This window comes from Nicotiana tomentosiformis, chromosome 3, assembly GCF_000390325.3.
Source record: "Nicotiana tomentosiformis chromosome 3, ASM39032v3, whole genome shotgun sequence".
Taxonomy (NCBI): domain Eukaryota; kingdom Viridiplantae; phylum Streptophyta; class Magnoliopsida; order Solanales; family Solanaceae; genus Nicotiana; species Nicotiana tomentosiformis.
The window spans coordinates 59,041,081-59,064,995 of record NC_090814.1 but is presented as its reverse complement, the minus strand read 5'-3'; the positions used below and the strand labels follow the sequence as shown (position 1 = coordinate 59,064,995).

Sequence of the window (23,915 nt, the reverse complement as noted above, 5' to 3'; positions counted from 1 at the left end):
ACTTTCCGTTTGCATATTGTGTATTTGTGTTGTTTGTTTTTGTTTATCTATTTATTATTCAAGTCAACATTTATTATAATCATCCGACGACTTTTATTCAATTGGTGATTATATTAAATTATGAGATTCTTGAACCCTTCTAACAAAGTTGACATATTGATTAAATAGTCGAATTATTTCGCATTCTTGTTTTCCCCCTTTCCTCTTTCAGTTAGCTGAAAGGTACGTAGAAGATAGCTACTTTATAATTTTTTTAAAAACGACAAAGAAAAAGCAGTTTTTTGTTAAGATCGATAAACCGGGTAGTGCGGAATTTAGCCAAACAATGTTATAATGACAATAACAAATACAATGCAAGTTGATAATAACGGCAATTAAAGAAGATAAAGAATACACAAATTTAACGTGGTTCGGTCAAGGTGACTTACGTCCACAAGCGGAGAGGAGCAATTTCACTATGTCAATCAAGAATACAAAAGAGAGTACAAAATTAGAGTAAATACTCTAATTAGTCCCAAATACCCCAAGAGAATAACCTCACAAGATCACTCCAAAGAAAGGGTTCACACAGGTATTTCCCAACACTCACTCTCTTACAAAATACTCTATAATGAAATAAAGGAGGAGAAAGAAAGACAAGAGTGAAAAGCTCTTGAATTGGTGTGTTTACAAATGAGAAGAAGTTCCTCTATTTATAACAAGAAATCCTTGGCCTAATAGTGGATATTATGTCATGGCAAATATCATGATCCACAAATTTTGTTATAGTGGATATTATGTCATGACAAATGTCATCCCAACTTGAGAAGAAGCCAAATTAATGGTCATATTACAAATCTCCACATTGGCCTAATTTCAGCTTATATATAGTAAATTTGCTCCACCTTCTCCGCAAAAAACCCAATGGACAAAATCATTCTTCATAAATGCCAATCAAGTTCAGGCAAAGCTTGAACTTGGACATGGAAGAGATTTTGTGAACATGTCAGCAGGATTGTCTCTAGTGTTGATCTTTTTAACAGAGACTTTTCCTTCAGCAATGGTTTCTCGGATGAAATGATACTTTATATCAATGTGCTTCGTCCTTTCATGATACATCTGATCTTTAGTCAAGCGAATGGCACTTTGACTATCACAGAAAATGGTAAGACCACTTTGGTGTGAACTGAGTTCCGCAAATAGACCCTTCAACCATAAGGCTTCTTTGATTGCCCCGGTCACTGCCATATATTCTGCTTCGATATTAGATAAAGCTACTATATGTTGTAATATAGCTTTCCAACTAATAGCGCAACCACCAATGCAAAATACATAGCATATCAGTGATCTTCTTTTGTCAAGATCACCTGCATAATCTGAGTCTACAAAATCAACCAAAGTGTTAGTATTTCTCCCAAACTCCAAACGTGTGTTTGAAGTACCTCGCAAGTATCTGAGAATCCATTTCACAACCTGCCAATGTGCTTTACCAGGGCAAGCCATATACCTGCTTACCACGCTCACTGCTTGTGAAATTTCTAGACGTATACAAATCATTGCATACATAATATTGCCGACTGCACTGGAATAAGGAACTTGTGCCATGTATCTCTCTTCTTTCTCTGACTACGGGGATTGAGCAACTGATAACTTAAAATGAGCAGCAAGAGGGGTACTAACTGGTTTAGCATCTTTCATGCCAAACCTCTCCAAGACTTTCTTCAAGTACTTCTTCTGGATCAGAAATAGCATGTTGGCTTTTCGATCTCTTTTGATCTCTATGCCAAGGATTTTCTTAGATGCTCCCAAATCTTTCATCTCAAATTCACTTTTCATCTGACCTTTCAAATTGTGAATTTCTGTTAAATCCTTAGCAGCAATGAGCATGTCATCAACTTTAGGAGTCTCAACTTCAGGAATTTTAGCTTCTGGCTCAACTTCAGGAGTTTCAACTGTATTTTGCTCCAAAGTTGATGAGCTTGGCTTAGAAGGAATGCCAATCTCAAACTCCACCTGGTTCTGTGTACTCTTCCCTTTATCTGTATTACAAGAACTAGAAGACTCTTTTCTAGAATGTAACATAGAGGATTTATCAAAGGTTACATCTCTGCTAATTATAAATTTTGGTGCCGTGGGATCATGATACCATAGTCGATATCCTTTCACCCAGATGCATACCCAAGGAAAATGTATTTTTTTAGCCCTTGGCTCTAATTTTTCATTATTTATATGCATGTATGCAGGGCAACCAAATATCTTTAAATCTGAATAATTAGAAGGAGTACCTGACCACATTTCCTCTGGAGTCTTAAAATTCAAAGGTGCGGAAGGAGCTCGGTTGATAATATAACAAGATGTAGAGATAGCTTCTACCCAAAAGGCGTTTGTCAACCCAGCATTTGAAATCATGCAACGAGCCCTTTCCAAAAGAGTTCTATTAATCCTTTCTGCCACACCTTCATTCTTGCAAAATTCGTTGAATTTATCATTACAAAATTCTAAGCCATTATCTGTTCTAAGCCGCTTAACCTGTTTTCCTATTTGCTTCTCAATCAAAACTTTCCATTGTTTGAAATTTAAGAAAATATCACTTTTATTTTTCAAGAAATAAACCCAAACTTTTCTTGAATAATCATCAACGAAAGTTAACATATACCTGACACCACCTTTTGATGAGGTACGTGAAGGACCCCAAAGATCTGAATGAATGTAATCCAAAGTAGCTTTTATTCTATGAATCGCTGGAGATTTAAAGCTGACTCTTTTCTGCTTCCCGAACACACAATGTTCACAGAACTCTATATTACCAGTACTTTGGCCACATAATAGACCTCTTTTGCTGAGGATGGTAAGACATATGCCACAATTTGGTGATGTTAGAATCTAATTTATCTGATATTGAAACTGCAGCAACACATGTAACAGTAGATCCCAAAAGAGTATACAACGTACCAGATCTGCGTGCTTTCATGATCACAAGAGCACCATGAGAATTTTCAGAATTCCACTTTCACTTGTGTACTTGCACCCAAGAGATTCTAGAGTGCCCAAAGAGATGAGATTTATCTTCAAGTCAGGAATATGTCTAACATCGGTGAGAGTTTTCGCCATACCATCGTGCATTTTGATTCGGACTGTACCTTTTTTAATAACTTTGCAGGCAGCATTGTTGCCCATCAAGACAACTCCACCTTCAATAGATTCATATGTGGTAAATAAATTCCGATTGGGACATATATGATAAGAACAATCCGAATCTAAAATTTACTCATTGTTACATTTGAAACTATTATTAGTTACTAAAAAATAGTTCCCTTAGTCTCATCAGCAGCTACACTTGTTTCGGCAATGTCAGTATTTTTGTGCTCATTTTTCTTTTCTGTATGCTTTTCTTTATTTTTTAATTTAAAACATTCAGAAATAATGTGACCTTTCTTATGACAATATTTGCATATGACATTTATGTATCTGGATTTTGACCTTGATTTAGGTTTCTCACTACTTGAATCTTTCTTATTGGATCTACCTCTTATGAATAAGCATTCCCCTTGGTTCCCACTAGTTAGTTTCCCCAGTAATATCTCTATCTATTTATTCTTTTGATTTCAAAATAGATTTGATATCTTTATAAGAGATATTATTCTTTCCATAAAGCATAGTATCTCTTATATTTTTAAACGACCAGGGTAAGGAAACAAGCAATAACACATCTTGATCCTCATCTTTGATTTCAGCATCTATGTTACTTAAATCCATAAGAAGAAAATCAAAAGTATCAAGATGTGTAAGTATAGAGGTACCTTCAGCCATACGAAAAATGTAGAGTTTTTGCTTTAGGTAAAGCCTATTTTCTATTGTTCTTTTCATATATAGGGTTTTAAGCTTTTTTCATATGCCTTTGGCTGAGCTTTCTGCTGCAACTTCACGCAAAACCTCATTTGAAATATTTAAATTAATACATACTTTTGCCTTTTTGTCTATGACGGTAAACTCCTCGTTCGCCATTTTATCCGGCATTTTCTCCTTTCCTTGCAGTGCCAAATCTAAGCCATCCTGAATTAGGATAGCTTCCATCTTTAATTGCCACATTCCGAAGTTTGCACTTCGGTCAAATTTCTCAACATAAGACTTTGTTAGAGTCATTTTGGCTATTTAAATTAACCCGGTTAGATCTGGCTCTGATACCAATTTGTTAGGATTGGTAAATCTGGTAGTGCGAAATTTAGCCAAACAATGTTATAATGATAATAATAAATACAATGCAAGTTGATAATAACGACAATTATAGAAGATAAAGAAGACATAAATTTAGCGTGGTTCGGTCAAGGTGACCTACGTCCACAAGCGGAGAGGAGCAATTTTACTATGTCAATCAAGAGTACAAAAGAGAGTACAAAATTAGAGTAAATACTCTAATTAGTCCCAAATACCCCAAGAGAATAACCTCACAAGATTACTCCAAAGAAAGGGTTCACACAAGTGTTTTCCAATACCCACTCTCTTATAAAATAATCTATAATGAAATAAATGAGGAGAAAGAAAGACAAGAGTGAAAAGCTCTTGAATTGGTGTGTTTACAAATGAGGAGTTCCTCTATTTATAGCAAGAAATCCTTGGCCTAATAGTAGATATTATTTCATGGCAAATGTCATGATCCATAAATTTTGTTATAATGGATATTATATCATGGCAAATGTCATGAAAATTTGACCCCCACTCAAAAAGAAGCCAAATTAATGACCATATTACAGTTTTCATTGCCATATGAAAAGTTCAAAGTTCAACGTGCCTCGATACTGTGCAGAATTCAGGTTATTGAAAAAGTAACTGCAACAAAATTGGTAAACTTCAAAAAATATTGTGAATAATGTGTTACAATCGATAAAACTTCAATTTTTTTGGTAATTAAACTTCATTAATAATACAAAATATACGTCATTGTCAATATGTAATGTGTTACAATCGATTAAACTTCATTTTTTGGTAATTAAACTTCATTAATAATATAAAATATATGTCATTATCAATATGTAATGTGTTACAATCGATTAAACTTCATTTTTTTGGTAATTAAACTTCATTAATAATGTAAAATATACGTCATTGTCAATGTGTAAATGATAATTTTTAAATATTTCTATTATATATTTGGTTGAACACTCTATACTCTAAAAGAAGTCCTTTTAATAAGTTCCACGATCAGCCGTTAAACCAAGTGACTGATTTATGCAAATGTTTTTTTAGGCTAATGTTTAGATTTTGCCCCTATTTTAAGAAGTCAGGCAAAAAGGAAACAACTGAGGAAAATTTCACGAAAATATAAGGAAACAAGAAAGACCGTTCAAAGCCACATTTTTACAGTGTTTTTTTTAACGATCAACTAAGGTAATCAACAATCAACTAAGGGTAAAAGAAAATTACAGTATTTTTAGTTTACCAGATTACTCACCCTGTCGTTCTCTAGTTCTAAATTTTTAATTATTTTCCACCAGTCTCATGCTTCAATTAGAATAATTAGCTGGAGCAAGCATATTCTAAATTTATTCTTTATGAAACATATGATATATTGTTGGCATAATTATAATTATAATAAAGATCAAGTGGAGTGGATTCTTTCAAGTTTAATGGCTCGATATTAATTGTATTGCCTGTTTTTGGTTTCCGTGCAGAATACATAATTATAATTATATATGAACTGTATCCCTTTGTTAAAGAAAGAATTCTGAAACTTGAAACTAAAAAAGAAAAAACAAATGAATTCTGAAACGGTATTTAAGTAAAAACATTGGTACTGGCATTTAACACCGCATCTAGGATCCTATCATCTTTACTTTTTAAATAGACAAATTATAATAATAGTTGTAGTCCAGAGAACACAAGAAAACAAAATATTTATTGTGTACCAACTTTTGCTTCCTTCTATCTATAATCTATAATGAAGGCACCTAAGCGTTAGAAATTGATTCTATAAATAAGTAGTTGTGTTTAGATAGAAAATGTTAAAAATTTATAATAAATTATTAATGTATTTGATAAAAAGTGATGATAAATACTTACTCTGACCGATCAAATATCCTTTTTTTATTATATATAAAAATAGAAATTTAGAAGCGTATATACATGGAAAAGTGCGAATTATTGTAATGCAGTGGAGAGGGATTTAGGAGTTCTGATTTTGGAACAGCACTTCGAGGATTAAAAAATTATGAATAAAATAGTAAAATGTTTGATAAAATCAAAAGTAAGAATTTGACTGATTTTGATTTATGAGCACTTTAAGTGAATATCAAACGTGTAAATAAACTAAAAAAAATGCTTATTAATTGAAGTGACCAACTTATTAGCTTATTTCAGCTTTATTACCCGTTGCATTGCCTTGCAAGCAATAATTAAATTATACAGACTGCTGCAGAAGGTAGTACTCCTTATTTAACAAATGACAGAACGGTACATGCATCTCTATTTTGGCGACCTTCAACTTCTCATATTAACAGTCGTGGTTATTAAAAATAGTTGTCTCAAATTATTTATCATTTTAGAAGTTCAAGACAAAATTGATTATTTTTTTTTTCTTTTTTACCCTTAGTAATAATTGTTCTTGAAGATGGAGATAACACATAAGTAGAATAAATATTCAATGAAGAGAGATTATATCTTAAGACATAAATAAGGGTAGAATAATATAGTCCCTTTCATCATCGATGCTTTTTAAGGGCGTGCAAAAGAGAAACACGACACATAATATGTGACACAGAAAGTATTTTTCGTAACATAATTAAGAATTGGACAATATTACCATTATCTTGGAAATTTAACATGAACGATGATAACCAAATATTGAAGTGTGAGGCTGATTAAATGAGGGAAAGATTAACTAGAATATTTGGTGTGAAGCAAAATGCAAGTCAAATACACATCACAATTTGAATCAAACGTAACTGACAAGTATCTCGAGATAGTAGCTTTCACAGAAAGATCATGAGTATACTAGTGCGATTATAAATACTCTTCCGTGAATTTATTGATTTAAGCATGAAATTTAATGGAAAGAATTTTAATACTTGTGGTCTTGAGCATGTCAAGATAGTTGTGTAGCCATAAATTTCTGTCATTAAGGTTAAAAAGAGTTTAAAATTAAATTATTTTTAAATATAAAAAATGTGTCATTCTTTTACAACGGACTAAAAAGGAAACAACAACTCAGTATAATCCCACTGGTGGGGTCTGGGGAGGGTAGTGTGTACGCAGACCTTACCCCTACCCTGGGGTAGAGAGGTTGTTTCCGATAGACCCTCGACCCTCGCCTCCCTCCCTCCAAGAACTCCCCACTTTGCTCTTGGGGTGACTCGAACTCACAACCTCTTGATTGGAAGTGGAGGGTGCTCACCACTAGAGCAACCCACTCTTGTCCAAAAAAGATAGAATAATTGGGTAAACTATTTTAAGTTTTATGTACTAAGTATGTAGAAATTATTAAGTAGTGCAAATAGATCAAGTAATTATAGGTTAATATGGATGAAGATATTAATTAGTAACATCACATAAATCCCTTGACAATATATCCATGTGTTTTGCTGTAGGACAGCAGTCTCTTGTTTCAATCAAAGGGGCACAAGTTATATGAGGCATTTACTTCAATAGAATGGTCCATGTCTTCTCCATTTCAAAAATAGACCAAATCTCTACCATTAACTGCGCTCAACTGTCAGCCTACCTTTGCTTCAATCATACTCCTATACTTTAACTATTGCCAAGGCTTAGTTAAAGCTTTCCATACCAACAGTTATAGCATTGGGGAAATCCGAAATCAACCAACATATATAGCACATAATCACAACAACAATAACTCAGTATAATCTCACTAGTGGGGTCTGGGGAGGGTAGTGTGTACGCAGATTTTACCCCTACCCTGGGGTAGAGAGGTTGTTTCCGATAGACCCTCAAGCTCCATCCCTCCAAGAACTCCCCATCTTGCTCTTGGGGTGACTCGAACTCATAACCTCTTGGTTGGAAGTGGAGGGTACTTACCACTAGAGCAACCCACTCTTGTCATATATAGCACATAATGTAAAGAGGAAAACTAATAAGATGGAATAGATGTAACATACCAGCATTGGTTTTGGAAAAAGGAAACCTCTCATATCTTTTTACAGTGCATAAATTTACACAAATGTATCAGTTCTTTTCCTCTGAAGTCATAACACAAGATCATTGGCTACTTGCGAAATCCTACATCTCCAGATTATACAGCTTACCCAGATTTTGGAGGCAAAACTAGTCTTGGTTATCATTTTGCATCAACGGAATTCTACCATCTTAACTGCTGAGGCAACTAAAAGAGAGTAACATCTTTCGTGCATAATTTATTTAATCAAGTAATTAATGAAAACCAAGAGCCAAAAACATGTTGAATCTACTTTTGGTCTAGAAACCAGTGGCAGCTTCACTAGAGAAGGGAAAGGGATATGGCAGGCAAACCAACAGGCCCAAGAGCAGAACCACAACTCCAAGAGCTATATATTTATTGTCAGGATCAGTGATTTCTTCTGATAGTGGAGCGATAGGCCCTCTTTGGAGGAAGAATATTAGCACTACCCAATAGAATGCTACATCGCTAAACAATGCAGATATTCCTAGTAGCCCAATAGATAAAGAACTTAGGCGCGCTGAAGCCTGGCCACATGAAAATTAACACTCAATTACAAAAGACATATTTATGTATTATTTCTTAGACATTCATTATTTAGTTTTTCTTTACCACTTGTTAGACAAACCAGATGATGCTAGCATTACCTTTCTGCCCCACGTGGCAAAAGCTATCCGGCCACCATCAAGCTCTCCTGCAGGAATACTATTGATAGCATTAATGAGAAGTCCAGCCCAGGCCCATATGACAAGCGGATTTACTGATATAGGAGTTCCTTCCTTAAGAGCATCTCCTAGAAGAAGCTTGGCTACAAGTGAAGAACCAAAGTGGCTTAGTCTTTGCAGAATACACAAATAAAGGAAAGATAACAGGAACTGCTTATGAGGAATAGAGGAATAGTCTGTTGAACGAGCAGGAGAAAAAGCACACATCATAATAAACTATATAAGCTAAGTACTTACCTATACCGCCAGCTAGAAATGATTCGTGGAACACAGAGGGATCGACGATGATGCCAATGCCATCAGTAGGTGGTAAGATGAATCCTGAAAGCAAAAGAATAAGGCCCACCGAGAACCCAGCTATTGGTCCAGCTGCTGCAACTTTCAAGAGATCTTCACGCTTTGGTACAATATTTACAATCCTTGTTATAGCACCAAAGGAGCCTATCTGCCACCAAAACAGCTCATTAGATATGAGTCACATGACTGCCAATCATATTTCAGCATCGAACATGTCTCGAAGAAGGAAGATTGAGGAGCTAATTAAGGACGGATTTAGGAAGGACAGCAGCTGAAAGTTTTCTTGCAACGAGATAAGATGAAAAATGATGAAAGCAGCCCCTGGAGCACTATTACACATCATACTATAACCAAATAAACATTGCACGTAACCTTCTTTCATAGGGAAGTCTATCCAAAAGCTTTTTAACTTCTGTAGTACAAGAGTCAATTACAGTATGAACTAATTCTAAAAAAGAATGTATAGCGGGCGACTGAAATGTGGTAGATGCATAGGCTATGACACTTAGTTCATATTATATTTAGAAAATTGCTACTAAACTGGTGTCGTTTTTCCACAATCATTAAGAATTACCACAGATCAGTAAGAGTCTAATTAAAATCAACAAGATAGTGAGAACTTGACAAATATGTCTTCACTTTTTCAAGAGAGTTGGTGAACTTATGCATTCTCTTCCTGAAGCAGTAGAAGATAGAAGAGAATATAGAAAACTGATAACAGTGTCGAACTTTTCCAATAAAGATGATGAAGTTAAACCTTCTCTTATTAAGGGTTGTAGTCTTGTAGAAGATCTTGATTCATTTTTAAAAGATTCTTGAAGAATTATAGAATCTTCATTGAAGTAATCCCTTGATGCGACTGTGCATTCTCATCTCTGACAAATAAATCTAACATATGAAAACGATTGTAATTTACAAGACTACCGAGTAGAAATTACTCAAGTAAACAGTGTCAACCTTGCTGAAGGTTGTGGTCTAGTGATGCTAAGACTAACGACTTGGATAACCATCAAAAAAAGTTAATAATGGCTTACAGGTGCTGCAAGACATCAGTAATTTAATACCATCGTATTAGAAAAGAAAGAGAGCTCTGTCTCTGGGTGACACTGAGCATTCTCAAGTAACATAAAGAGAGATATCAAATGAAGTCAGATTAATAATACCAACTCCACTCCAAGACAGGACAGGACCTTACTAATAGTTGCAACTGGTGACGAAAAGACTAAATGATACGAATAATCATCAAAAGTAACTTTATGACATTGAAAAGTTTGGTGCGTTAAAAAGACCATCAACATCATCAGTTTGACTCGATTTTACAAGGAAACAGCAAACTCTACGATACAACACCAAATCTTCCCAAAAGATAAGGTGCACTAGAAAAATAGATGCATTCCTGACCCACCAAGGATATCTTATCAGCTGATCTGAGAAAAGCTGCAACTATATGTCTCATAATCTGGCAGCTATGAAAGGATTTCGCAACCCCCAAAAGATATTGTCAATATGAGGTCTCATTATAACCAAGTCGACATCGCTAAAGGTTGTTTAATCCATAGACTGCATGAAACCTATGCACCTTACCTGCCAGCTAGGAACAAAATATGGAACCCCGAGCTTAACGCCAACCTCTTTGGCAACTAAAAGATGGCTAACTTCATGAACCCCCAGAACAAAGGCAGTTATGAGAGCTCCAGGTAGTCCATCCTTCAACAAGTCAAGATTGTCGACAACTGATCTGGGAAGATAAAATTCTATCTTAGCGCTTAAGCATATAGGTGAAACAAGTTAAAAAGAATACATGCAATCAGACAGCATGAAATTATCTCACATAAACAAATTTCCTGATAGTTTGTTATAACTGAGATATCTTCTGTTTTCACTTACTGCAATTTGAGCAAATTCAAATAAAAGTTGTTAAGAATACTGCAAATAATGGATGAGCACTTCTAACTAAAAAGAAAAGAGAGAACAAAAGAAGACAGCCACGATTTATATAATAATTTTGTATTTTCGAACTCCAAACACTTGCTGCAATTTGAGCAAATTCAAATCGAAGTTGTTAATCTGTAATTAATGGATGAGCACTTCTAACTAGAAAGAAAAGAGAGAACAAAAGAAGACAGCCACGATTTATATAATAATTTTGTATTTTCAAACTCCTTATACAAAAGCATTAATCTTGTACATACTAGCAGATTAATATGAAACATCACAACAGTATTCCATAATTAAGCTATATTAATCTTGGAAAATGACAAAATTAAATTGGACATTAAATACCAAGCTACAGTTGAGCTCGAAGCAAATGCAAAGCCAGTGATGAACAGGTACACATTAAAAAAAGAGAGGTAAAAGTAGAGTTATGGAGTTAATATGCTACGTACAACAAGTTCGATTGTAATGCCGGCACATTGCGAAGAAGTAAAGTGAATATTGTAACAAGTCCAAAGGCCCCCGCTGCAAACCATTCTGGAACAGCTGCAGTTTTCAAACAAGCTGGGTTACTATTCAACAATGAAAAGCTCCAAATCTATATGTTTGACACAGGTATTCCCCTTGTTATTATCACCAGTAATTGAAACCTATGAAGAATGCTGAATAAACTACCTATAGTTTCAGGTTGCAGGGTCATTCTCGGGACCACAACTGCCACAGGCTTATCATCCTCCGGATTGTTTAAAAGAAAAAGTTTATATGCATCTCCAAGTCTGTCCTGTTAATGAAGTGCCATTTTGAAATAGTAAGAACCCCACAGCAATATCCAAATTAAATTGGAGAAAAACGAGGAAACTTGAGCAACCTGCATTCTCTTTGATACTTTTTCATAAGCTGTAGCAGCCTGTCCACGTAAATTCCCTTTAAATAATACTCCACCCTATACAAGCATGTTAGAAAAGCTTCAAAATACTAGAACCACAAAGGGTAGCGCATCAAGATTCATTTGCACCAAGAAGGCAAGAACAGAAACACAAGCCCATGATCACTCGCTTTAGAGGGTACCTGTACTAGTTTAATCTTTTTATTTTTATGGTACAATTAAATGTTTAAATTATTGGCTCATGTTTGACTTGGATTTTCTTGTATGAGCAAGAAACAAGATTACCAGCAAATTGCTCACCTCATATGGCTCCTGGCTTGTAACAAAAAAGGTGTCAAAACCAAATACTTGATTTCTAAGAATCTCAATTGTTTCCTTGGGAATCCTGATTGATTCATCGAGTTGCAGAGGCTGCTCATGGAATAGTATCAACAGTAAGAAAAAGATTAACTTTACAGCCGAAGGCAACATGAGAAAAATGATAGAGGAGCAAACTGTAAACAATTAATCCAAAAAATATTCAACCTAATGTTCCAAAATTTACCACCTTCACACCTGGAAGAGGTGATCCACTTGAAACTTTAACCTCAGTGCCATCCTGCTTCAACACAAGGTCTAAAATGTAAGGCAAATAAATTGAAATTCAAATGCTCATACCCAGTGACAGAGAAAATTCTCAATAGCTCCAAGAATGTGATTTCATTACACTTCAAGCCTCTCACTGCCAAAACATTGGAACATAAAAAGAATGAAGAACCTAACCTCCAGATTAAAATAGCATAGCATACCTCAATTCCAGGCTGCTCATTCACTTGAGCTCCGTTATTATTTTCTAGACTTGTATTCTCCAACATCCCCAATGGTTGGTCCTTATCCTGATCCCAAGGATTCCATACCCAAAAACTACAAATTATTTTCCATTCACTAATAGTTTTCCATTATTTTTCTTGCACATTGTCTTTAAGTAAATGGCATGAAATAATTGAGAATTGAATCAAACCTGATCAGGCCGAGAGTTCAGCTCAAGACTCTTATCTTCATTCAGATTTGCCCCATCCGCTTCCTCGGCCAGCTTTTCATCCTTTAAATATAAATACAAAATAAATAACAGTAAGCCAAGAACTAGGGACCAAGTTATCATATAATTCGCAGCAAACGCAAAATTATAAGCTTTAAATTTCAAATTGAAAGAATTAATTAAAAGAAGGAATAGAAACCTTGTCATCATTTTTATCAGGCTCAGTTTCTGTCTCACTTGATCTGCAAATAACGCTTCCTTTATTGCGAGCGACAAATCTAATGTTAGCAGAAAAGAAAAGAAAACGTCAAATATGTTGCAGACTTAACATAAGTTAAAGCTATTAATTATGAGTTTCAATGATGAAAAATAAATATCACATGCGGTGCAGGATCACAAGGAATAAAACAAAGGAATCAAGAAGCACTACCATTCAAGAATAGATTAAGGAAACAATCTATTAATGGGAGCAATGCAAGGGAAAGAATCAATGATTAGAGATGAAAAAGGAAGAAACAACGGAGATACGGAAGAAGAATCAATCAATGATTCGATAAATGATTGACGGAAGCTATTACAGGAAGGTCCCAAATCAAAGGGAAACGAGATCGCAAAGGGTTGCACTGGAGATCGTTGAAGCCAGAAATCAAGGGATCTATCGCAAATCACTCAAGTAACGAAAAGATATGCCTAGCGGATGAAAAGCTTGTCAAGACCACAAATCAAGGAAGATCAACGAAAACTTGACTTTATTCTCGGAAAGAATCAATCTATGATTCCTTTCAAGGATCAACTCCTTTGGGTTTGCAAACTCTCAAGATTCACGTCATTCAAGAGTCAAGAAGGCCTCACGAAGTGTATATATATATACATATGTTCCAGACTTGAAGAGGACATACTTTGATCAAACCAACTTCAATCTCTTTGTTCTACTTCAAACAAAACACTGTAGTCTGCTCTAGATTTCTTGTGTAACAAAGAAGAGAAGAGAGAGAGAAAAGAACACTGGTGAGGCATTGTATCAATTATAGAGAACGAGTGACAAAAGTTGTTGGTGTATAACAACATCAACTCATCTGTACTAAGCCACTTCATACTTGAAAGAGATCACCCTTACAACTGGACGTAGGATTCACTCTGAATCCGATATAAAAATATACCGTGTCATTTACTTTTAGTAATTTATCTTTTTGATTCGATTCCTGAAAAGCCCAGTCGACTACAACTCAAATTAGTCGACTACTGCGAAAAAGAAAAGAAAATTCACAATTCACCCCCCCCCTGCACTTTCAATTGGTATCAAAGCTAGTCTCACACTTTTTGCTTAACAGCTTGTGAGAAAAGATCATGGCAAATCAAGTAATTGTTGGAGCACTCTTTCAAGAAGGAACATCGCAAGTTAGGCCATTATATTTCAATGGACAACACTTTTCTCACTGGAAAGTGCGTATGGAAACATATACAAAATCCTATGATGTCAAAGTATGGCGCGTTATCAATAAGGGGAACTATCCACTACCAGCATCAGCTCAACCACCTGTTGATCCAGAAGATATAGATGAGTACACAGACGAGCAAATGGCATTTGTTCAGGTTAATGCTAAGGCACGAAATTTACTCTATAATGTTATAAGTGGAGAGGAATATGATAAAATCTCAAGTTGCGATACAAGCATACAGCTAAAGAAATGTGGGATAAACTGGAAATTACGTATGAAGGAACCAGCAAAGTGAAAGAAACTCACATTAACATGTTGGTTCATGACTATGAACTCTTCCAGATGAAAGAAGGAGAATCCATTGAGGAAATGTTTGCAAGGTTCAACAAAATCATTAGCGGTCTAAAAGTTTTTGGTAAACCATACTCAAGTGGTAATCAAGTTTCGGAAAATTCTAAGGAGTGTACCTACCACTTGGTAGACAAAAGTAGTTGCACTCGAATCACAAGATTTAAACAAACTTTCATATGATGAGCTTCGAGGAGATCTTATAGCATTCGAGAAAACTCACCTCAAGAAAACAAACCAGGAAGAAAAGAAGAAAACAATTGCCTTCAAAGCTACAACTGAAAGACCAGAAAATGATATTGATGACGACCCAGAAGCTCTTGAAGAAGAGATTTCCATGGTATCAAGAAACATGGATGGTTTAATGAGAAGATACAGAAACACAAGAAGAGGTAGGATGCCCCCTAGGCGAACCATGCAATACAATGAACAAGACAAGAATGATGGAAAATGTTATGAGTGTGGAAGATATAGGCATGTTCAAGCTGAATGCCCAGATCTTAAAAGAAAGGTTTCCAGAGGATTCAATAAAAACAAATCTTTCGGAAGCTGGAGTGATGAAGACAGTTCGAAACACGAGGAAATAGCAAATATATGCTTCATCCATTCTGGAAAACAACATGAACAAATATTCGGGCTGCTGGACTGATGAAGATGCATCAGAGGATGAATGCAAAGAACATAATGAAAATTGTTTCATGGTACGAGGTGAAACAAGCGAGGTAAGATCTTATAACTGTGACAGATCTAATGAATTGCAGGATATTCTTGACCTTACTCTAAAAGAGTCAAAAAATGAGGAATGAACTAAGGAGACTAAATAGGGAAAAGAAAGACTGGGAACTCAAGCTTGAAGTATGTGAAATTGAAATAGATGTACTTCAAGATGAAGTTCAGAATTGCTAATGCAACTTAATGGCATGCGCAAGTCCACCAGTCACAGTTTTGTCAAGTCTAACCAGGCGACTTACAAGTCAACTGGAAAAAGACCGGTTAGAACTGAGTCCACAAGTACTAACACAAGTGGTAGATCAAAAACTGGATCAGTCCCTATGTATCACTACTGTAACAAAGTGGACATAAATATTCTTTCTGTCGATTTCGCAAATCTAACGTTTCAGGATGGATTTGGAAACCCAAAAACATTCCTGATCTTAGTAGAACTAACCAACAAGGACCCAAGCAAACTTGGGTACCTAAAAGAAAGTGATAATTCTTTTTTGCAGGAACACCACAGAAAGAGCCGCAAAGGAAAATGGTACTTAGACAGTGCGTGTTCCAGTCACATGACAGGTGACAAAAACCTGTTCAAAGAAGTTACAAAGATAAATGGAGGAAGTGTCAAATTTGGTGATGATTCAAAAGGAAAGATAGTTAGTACTGGCACAGTTCCATTCAATAACAATTGTGATATTACTGAAGTGTATCTTGTAGAATGACTCAACTACAATCTCCTGAGTATAAGTCAGCTATGTGATTCAGGGTACGAAGTTAAATTCAAGAAAACAGGTTGCGCTATTGAAAATGAGACGGGTAAAATAATACTCCCACGAAAAGGGTATGGAAATGTTTACATTCTTGATGGCATTGAAAATCTAGATAGTCACATCTGGTTAGCATCTATATCTGATGATCCATGGTTGTGGCATAAGAAACTTGGTCATGCAAGCATGCATCTTATTGAGAAACTCTCCAAGCATGATTTAGTTATTGGTCTCCCTAAACTCAATTTTTCTAGAAATCATGTATGTGATGCATGTCAAATTGGTAAACAAACAAGAAATTCCTTCAAAAGCAAAGACATTGTATCTACCACCAAGCCTTTACAACTGCTCCACATGGATTTGTTTGGACCTACCAGAACTGCTAGCATAAGAGTAAAACGATATGCTTTTGTTATTGTTGATGACTACTCACATTTTACACAGGTGATTTTTTTATCTCACAAAGATGAAACTTTGAAATACTTTGAGATTTTCTGTAAGAAAGTTGAAAGAGAAAAGTGGTACCTTATTACAACCATTCAAAGTGATCATGGAGGAGAATTCGAAAGCAGAGCATTTGAAGATTTCTGCAATGATCAAGGATATACTCTCAACTTCTCAGCTCCAAGATCACCTTAACAGAATTGAGTAGTTGAGCGGAAAAATAGAACTTTAGAAGGTATGGCCAGAACAATGATATTGGAATATTCCCTGCCAAACCATTTTTAGGCAGAAGCAGTAAGCACAGCCTGCCACATTCTCAACAGATGTCTTATAAAACCTATCTTGAAGAAAACTCCATATGAATTATGGAAAGGTAAACGGCCTAACATATGTTATTTTCATCCTTTTGGTAGCAAGTGTTTTATCCACAACAATGGTAAGGACAATCTTGGAAAATTTGATCCAAGAAGTGATAAAGGTATTTTTCGTGGTTATTCCATAAACAGTAGATCTTTTAGATTTTATAATAAACGCACTTTATCTGTAGAAGAATCAGTACATGTCATGTTTGATGAAAATAACACTACGGCCGAGATAGGAATTATTGCAGATGATGAAAATATCAGTCAAGAAACACCACGGTCAAGCAAATCTCAAAAGTCGACTGATACGATAGACGGTGTCACAGAATCAACGAGTGAGCCTGTCAACAGTCAACCAGAATCACAGAAGGAGTCAACTACTCACACGATTGCAACACGTCCAAATGAGTAGAGAAGTGAACCGGAATATCCTCAAAAGTTTATCATAGGAGATCCAAGTGAAGGAATGAAAATCAGGGGAACTCTCAAGAAAAAGGCGACAAATGTAGCACTTATCTCTCATATTGAACCAAAGAAGGTTGAGGAAGCCTTAAAAGACTCCAGCTGGGTACAAGCAATGCAGGAAGAACTCGATCAATTTGATAAAAATCAAGTCTGGAAACTGCTACCTAAGCCTGCAAATGCTACTGTAGTTGGAACAAAATGGATTTTCAGAAATAAGCTTAATGAAGATGGAAAGGTTGTGAGAAACAAAGCTAGATTAGTAGCCTAAGGCTACTCACAGCAGGAAGGAGTCGACTACAATGAAGCCTTTGCACCAGTAGCTCGACTAGAGGCCATACGGATTCTTCTTGCATATGCATCCTTCAAACGATTTAGACTTTTTCAGATGGATGTCAAAAGTGCCTTTTGAAATGGCTTTATTGATGAGGAGGTATATGTAAAACAACCTCCTGGTTTTGAAGACTCAAAATTCCCTTACCATGTGTATAAGTTAACTAAAGCTCTGTATGGACTCAAACAAGCTCCACGAGCCTGGTACGAAAGGCTTAGTTCATTTCTACTTGATCATGGCTTTACAAGAGGTAAAGTAGATACTACATTATTTATCAAAAGATCATCAGGAGGTAATCTTATTATTCAAGTTTATGTTGATGATATTATCTTTAGAAGTGCTAACCCCTCTTTTGTGCAAGGAATTCGCTAGTCTTATGCAAAGTGAGTTTGAAATGAGTATGATGGGAGAGCTTACGTTTTTCCTTGGACTACAAATTCAACAATCTGAAGAAGGAACATTCGTGTGCCAGACAAAATATATAAAGGAATTAATTCAGAAGTTTGGCATGATCAGTGCTAAAGCAATTGGTACACTAATGAGCCCGTCAACAAGTCTCGACAAGGACGAAAAAGGAAATCCAGTTGATGAAACTAAATATCGCGAAATGATCAGTTCTTTGCTTTACTTGACTGTCAGTCGACTAGATATTATGTTTAGTGTGTGTAAATGTGCCAGGTTTTAGTCAGCTCCTAAGGAATCGTATCTGACTGCAGTAAAGAGAATAATTTGTTACCTCATAGGAACTATTTCTTATGGATTATGGTATCCACATTCTAACAATTTTAAGCTGGAAGGTTTTTCAGATGTTGATCTTACAAGTGATAAGGAAGACAGAAAAAGCACTAGCAGAACATGTCAATTACTGGGAAAGGCATAAATTTCATGGAACAGTAAGAAACAAGGCTCAATTGTATTATCCACAACAGAGGCAGAATATATTGCCATTGGGCAATGCTGTGCACAGTTATTATGGATGTCTAATCAACTGGGTGACTATGAACTAGTTTTTAAACCTATTCAAATATTTTGTGGTAACTCTAATGCTATATGTCTCAAAATATCCTGTGTATTATTCTAGGGCTAAGCACATATACATCAAACATCATTTCATTAGAGATCATGTGCTCAAGGAAAATATAAAATTATCATTTGTTGGCACCACTGATCAATTAGCTGATATTTTTACTAAGCCTTTACTTGAAGATAGATTTTGCTCTCTAAGAGAACTACTTGGTATTATTTCGCTTGATCATAAAAATTAGGGCCTATGTGTTAGTTTTTAATTCTTGTGTGTCTAATGTTTTTAATTTTATATTATCTGTAAATATGCATTAATTTAGCGCCTCACATTTTCCTCTCTTTTCCCATCAGTCGCAGCTTTCCAGAAATGAAAATCAATCATCATGACCCTTCCTGATACCCATTCCTTTCCTGCACTCAACCGTCAAAATCCCTTCTTTTTAACCCCATGTACCATTCTTCTCTGTCTTCATTACTCCTATCACTCAGAAACCCTTCCTTAAAATCTCTCAATGGCTAAACACTCCAAGAATCCGTCTGCCTCCACTAGAAAAAGTACTCGTTCCAAGGGAAAACCCTCTTCTTAGCCTCCGGAACAAGTAGACGTAGGGTCTGACCACTCAGAAGGAAACACTCCAAGAATTTGTCTGCCTCCACTAGAAAAAGTACTCATTCCAAGGGAAAACCCTCTTCTCAGCCTCCGGAACAAGTAGACGTAGGGTCTGACCATTCATAAGGGTTTGCCTCTTCTCAGGCAAACTATCAGATCACTTTCGCCCAATATGAGAAAAAGCTCTTGGAAAAAGACCTATGGAAGACCCCCATGAATCTTTTACACCCAAGAAATCCAAAGTAGACCTCTCGAGTTCTTTATAGTCCGACCTCAATTTCTGGGATACCCCAAATAGGGATTTCTTTGTTGCTATGAAAACAAGCCCATTGCTCACGGCAGAGTAATCAACCTTGATGATATGGAGGCCCTCAATTGTAAGGTAAAAGATTTGTTTGTTTTTCAAGGATGGTCTAAATTCCTCTCTGTACCCCCTCCCAAAGTCTATGAACCTTTAGTGAGAATGTTTTATGCAAATCTTCGCTCTAGCAAGCCTGATAAATTAGAATCTCTAGTTCTAGGAAAATACATTGTCCTTGATTGTGCCTTGTTTGACTCCATTTTTCAGTGCAAGTGCTCCGGTTTTCCTATGCTTTCCAAAAATACTTGGCCTGATGATTTTGAAATTTCTTTTGATCAAGCAAAACGTTGTATTGCTGAGTGTCCATCTGATTTCCTTCCTAACTAGTTAGGTCCCAGTGATGTTAGTTTTGAAACCCGAGTTCTGGCCCACATTGTTGCAACTACTCTTCTTCCTCGTACTAGATCATTCTCCACATTCTCTCAAAGAGATACCTTTCTTGTCTACTGTCTTGTGACCAAACTTAAGGTTAAACTATCCTCATGGGTCATAAACTTCATGATTGAGAGTGCTGATGATTCCACCAGTTTACCCTATGGTATGGCTATCACCCACATTTTGGAAGCCCATAACATCTCTATCTCAGAATACCCCTTTGTCTCTATTTCAAAGTCCTACAACTCTAGAGCCTTCGCCAGTATGGGGTATGTGTGTGCTATGGGTTCCTGGGTGAAAAAACAGGAAGGTGAAGTCAAGAACGTTCAGCCTAATCCCAAGACCAAAGCCTCTGTTTCCCATCATAGTGTAGGTGATCCTGATCTTATGGAGAAACTGACTGCTATTGACAACAAGTTGACCATCATCAAGGACCTTCTTGCCGCAACTCAATCCATTGTTGGGAACATCCATGCAATCTCCAAAGAGACTGGGTCAGATGTTTCAAAGATAAGGGTCAAAATTCTCAAACTTGGAGAAAATGCAGTCAAAGCCTTCAAGGAAGTACATGACAGGATTGATGGGGTGACAGTTTCAGCCAATGCTCGCTTTGAATGTTTGAAGGAGGCGATTTGCAACACTCTTACTCATTTCTTGCGTCGTTAGTTGTGGAAGTTTCAAACCATCTCTTTTTGCTATTTTGCTGTTTTGGACTGGATAACCAATCGCTGGATATTTCTCTTTATTTTTGCTAAACCACGCATGCCTATAATTTGCAAATATTTGCCTATGATGTGTCTGTTTCTACTTAATTTCAACTGTATATATGCATATCCCCTCTTTGCTGATGTCAAAAAGGGGGAGAAAGAAGTTGTACTTTGCAGGACAGATAGCAACTCCTGTTGAGGAGGAGTCGACTGAAGTATATGCAGCAACTGTTGAGGGGGAATCAACTACAGGGAAGTAAACTGTTGTTTATATACAACAACAACAACAACCCAGTATAATCCCACTACTGGGGTCTGGGGAGGGTAGTGTGTACGCAGACCTTACCCCTACCTTGGGGTAGAGAGGCTATTTCCGATAGACCATCGGCTTCCTCCCTCCAAGAACTCCCATCTTGCTATTGGGGTGACTCAAACTCACAACCTCTTGGTTGGAAGTGGAGGGTGCTCACCACTAGAGCAACCCACTCTTGTGTTTATATATATATATATTATTTTTGTCATCATCAAAAAGGGGGAGATTGTTAATTATGAGTTTCAATGATGAAAAATAATACATCACATATGGTGCAGAATCACAAGGAATAAAACAAAGGAATCAAGAAGCAATACCATTCAAGAATAGATTAAGGAAACAATCTATTAATGGGAGCAATGCAAGGGAAAGAATCAATGATTAGAGATGAAAAAGGAAGAAGCTGCGGAGATACAGAAGAAGAATCAATCAATGATTCGATAAATGATTGACGGAAGCTATTACAGGAAGGTCCCAAATCAAAAAGAAGCGAGATCTCAAAGGGTTGCATTGGAGATCGTTGAAGCCAGAAATCAAGGGATTTATCGCAAATCACTCAAGCAACGAAAAGATATGCGTAGCGGATGAAAAGCTTGTCAAGACCACAAATCAAGGAAGATCAACGAAAACTTGACTTTATTCTTGGAAAGAATCAATCTATGATTCTTTTCAAGGATAACTCCCTTGGGTTTGCAATCTCTCAAGATTCACGTCATTCAAGAGTCAATAAGGCCTCACGAAGTATATATATATTCCAGACTTGAAGAGGACATACTTTGATCAAACCAACTTCAATCTCTTTGTTTTACTTCAAACAAAACACAGTAGTCTGCTCTAGATTTCTTGTGTAACAAAGAAGAGAAGAGAGAGAGAAAGAATACTGGTGAGGCATTGTATCAATTATAGAGAGAAGAACGAGTGACAAAAGATGTTGGTGTATAACAATATTAACTCATCTGTACTAAGCCATTTCATACTTGAAAGAGATCACCCTTGCAACCCAAGGGGACTTGACGTAGGATTCACTCTGAATCCGAACCGGTATAAAAACATATTGTGTCATTTACTTTCTGCAAATTATCTTTTTCATTCGATTCTTGAAAAGCCCAGTCGACTAGAACTCAAATTAGTCGAATACTGAGAAAAAGAAAAGAAAAATCACAATTCACCCCTCTTGCACTTTCAAAAGCAAGTAATTCACATTATTCAGCATAGTATCAACCAAGTAATTAAACATGATAGTAGAGCAGGCAGAGACAAAGACTATTTCAAACATTTGATTGTACCAACATACATCATGTTTACCTTAAGAAGTGTCTGGCAGGAAAGTTAATACTACTACTATGTTTCTGAGGACCAGTTGAGGGAGAAGAAAGCAAAGGCTGGAGCCGATTGTAACAGCACGAACTACACTGTGGTGACACGGGAACAATACTAACACGACAAACCGCCGGCATGTTCATTTTCTCTTTTCCTTTCCTAGAATGGAGAAAAAGGGGTGCTTTATCTAAACCCAATCGACATTGAATCAGCCAACCTAATGTTTTTGAGAAGAGAAGGTGAATTATCAACTTCAATTTAGAAAATTTAAGGTTTTGGAGAAGAGAAGCTCAGAGAGTTTTTATTTATAGAAATAAATATATCTTGTGTTATCCTTTCCGGGTTATAGCAATTGGCAGGGATTAGGGGGTTCATAATGGGAAATATCTGTTTCTATTTCGGTTCTCGTTTCCTTTCTGTTAAGTGCTAATTGCCCGCCTAAAATCCAAAATGCGTTGCTTCTCATCGAAACGCTCACTCCATTAGCTAATGGAAAGAAGACACGTGGTACAAGTTATAGCTTAGATTTTTTAAGATTAAGACCTCTCTAGGCTCCAGAAAAAAGGAAAAAAAGAAAAGGGACTATAATTCAAATTTATTTATTTATTTTAACAATAGTTTGCTAACTGATTATATATATTCTTCTTTAAAAGACTCACATACCCATGCTCCCTTAAAAGTTTTCTTCACAAATTATAGTTTTCTTCACAAATTATATACATTCTCCCTTAAAAGTAAGGATGTACATAAGTGTTGGTTCGAATTTGTAATTATCAAATCAAATCAATTGCGTCTGGTTATTAAATCTAAATACCAAACCAAACCAATAATCGAGTTTTTCAATTTTGATTTTTTGATTTATTCTGGTTTTTTCCGAAAAATCTTTGTAGCACAAAATATATAACTTGTACTTCAAATATTTCTTTAATACTAATAAGATACAACTATATAAGGTATTTTTTAAGAAAATAATGTACAAAATATAAGATGTGTCATGGCATATCCTAAAATATTCAATAATAAAGACAATAAAATCACGTAATATAAATATTGCTAATTAAAAAGTTATAATAAAAATAAACATAATCGAAAAGTATTAAGTCATGCTAAAATAAGTAGACTAATAAGGGAGTATTAATTACATGACTAAACGCTAAAGAAAAAATAAAAATAGGTTATGCATTTTTATCTAAGTCATTGCAAAACAAAAAATAGATATTCAATACATTGTCATTCCTAGTATTGAATTGAATGTCTTTTGTTAGTATTATTATTGATTTGATTTTGGTTTGGGCTTTTGTTAGCATTATTTGAGTTGCTAATATAATGGCTATAAAACTTATTGAA

The 23,915-nt window shown here is 35.8% G+C and overlaps 1 protein-coding gene across 4 annotated transcripts; it reads right to left on the bottom strand.

Moving 5' to 3' along the window:
- Nucleotides 1–8,063: 8,063 nt before the first annotated feature.
- Nucleotides 8,064–22,953, bottom strand: LOC104106029 (probable zinc metalloprotease EGY2, chloroplastic). Of its 4 annotated transcripts, none has more exons than XM_009614486.4 (13): nucleotides 22,554–22,953; nucleotides 13,186–13,264; nucleotides 12,969–13,049; nucleotides 12,757–12,843; nucleotides 12,513–12,569; nucleotides 12,269–12,379; nucleotides 11,951–12,025; nucleotides 11,758–11,863; nucleotides 11,535–11,628; nucleotides 10,732–10,885; nucleotides 9,088–9,295; nucleotides 8,773–8,933; nucleotides 8,064–8,652 (listed from the first exon to the last, which is right to left on the bottom strand). In XM_009614486.4, the coding sequence occupies exons 1-13, from the start codon at nucleotides 22,709–22,711 to the stop codon at nucleotides 8,404–8,406; spliced, it is 1,620 nt and encodes a 539-aa protein (XP_009612781.1). In that variant the 5' UTR covers nucleotides 22,712–22,953; the 3' UTR covers nucleotides 8,064–8,403. The 4 variants fall into 4 exon arrangements, with proteins under 4 accessions (XP_009612781.1, XP_009612782.1, XP_009612783.1 ...); XM_009614487.4 differs by having other exon boundaries at nucleotides 12,516–12,569; nucleotides 22,554–22,952; XM_009614488.4 differs by having other exon boundaries at nucleotides 12,513–12,566; nucleotides 22,554–22,952.
- Nucleotides 22,954–23,915: the final 962 nt, after the last annotated feature.

Coding starts and splice junctions, on each gene's coding strand:
- LOC104106029 (XM_009614486.4), bottom strand. CDS start 22,711: ATGAACATGCCGGCGGTTTGTCGTGTTAGTATTGTTCCCGTGTCACCA. Junction 12,570..12,756: donor ATGAGCAGCCTGGAATTGAG/GTATGCTATGCT, acceptor CTTGTGTTGAAG/CAGGATGGCACTGAGGTTAA. Junction 12,380..12,512: donor CTCTTCCAGGTGTGAAGGTG/GTAAATTTTGGA, acceptor TTCCATGAGCAG/CCTCTGCAACTCGATGAATC.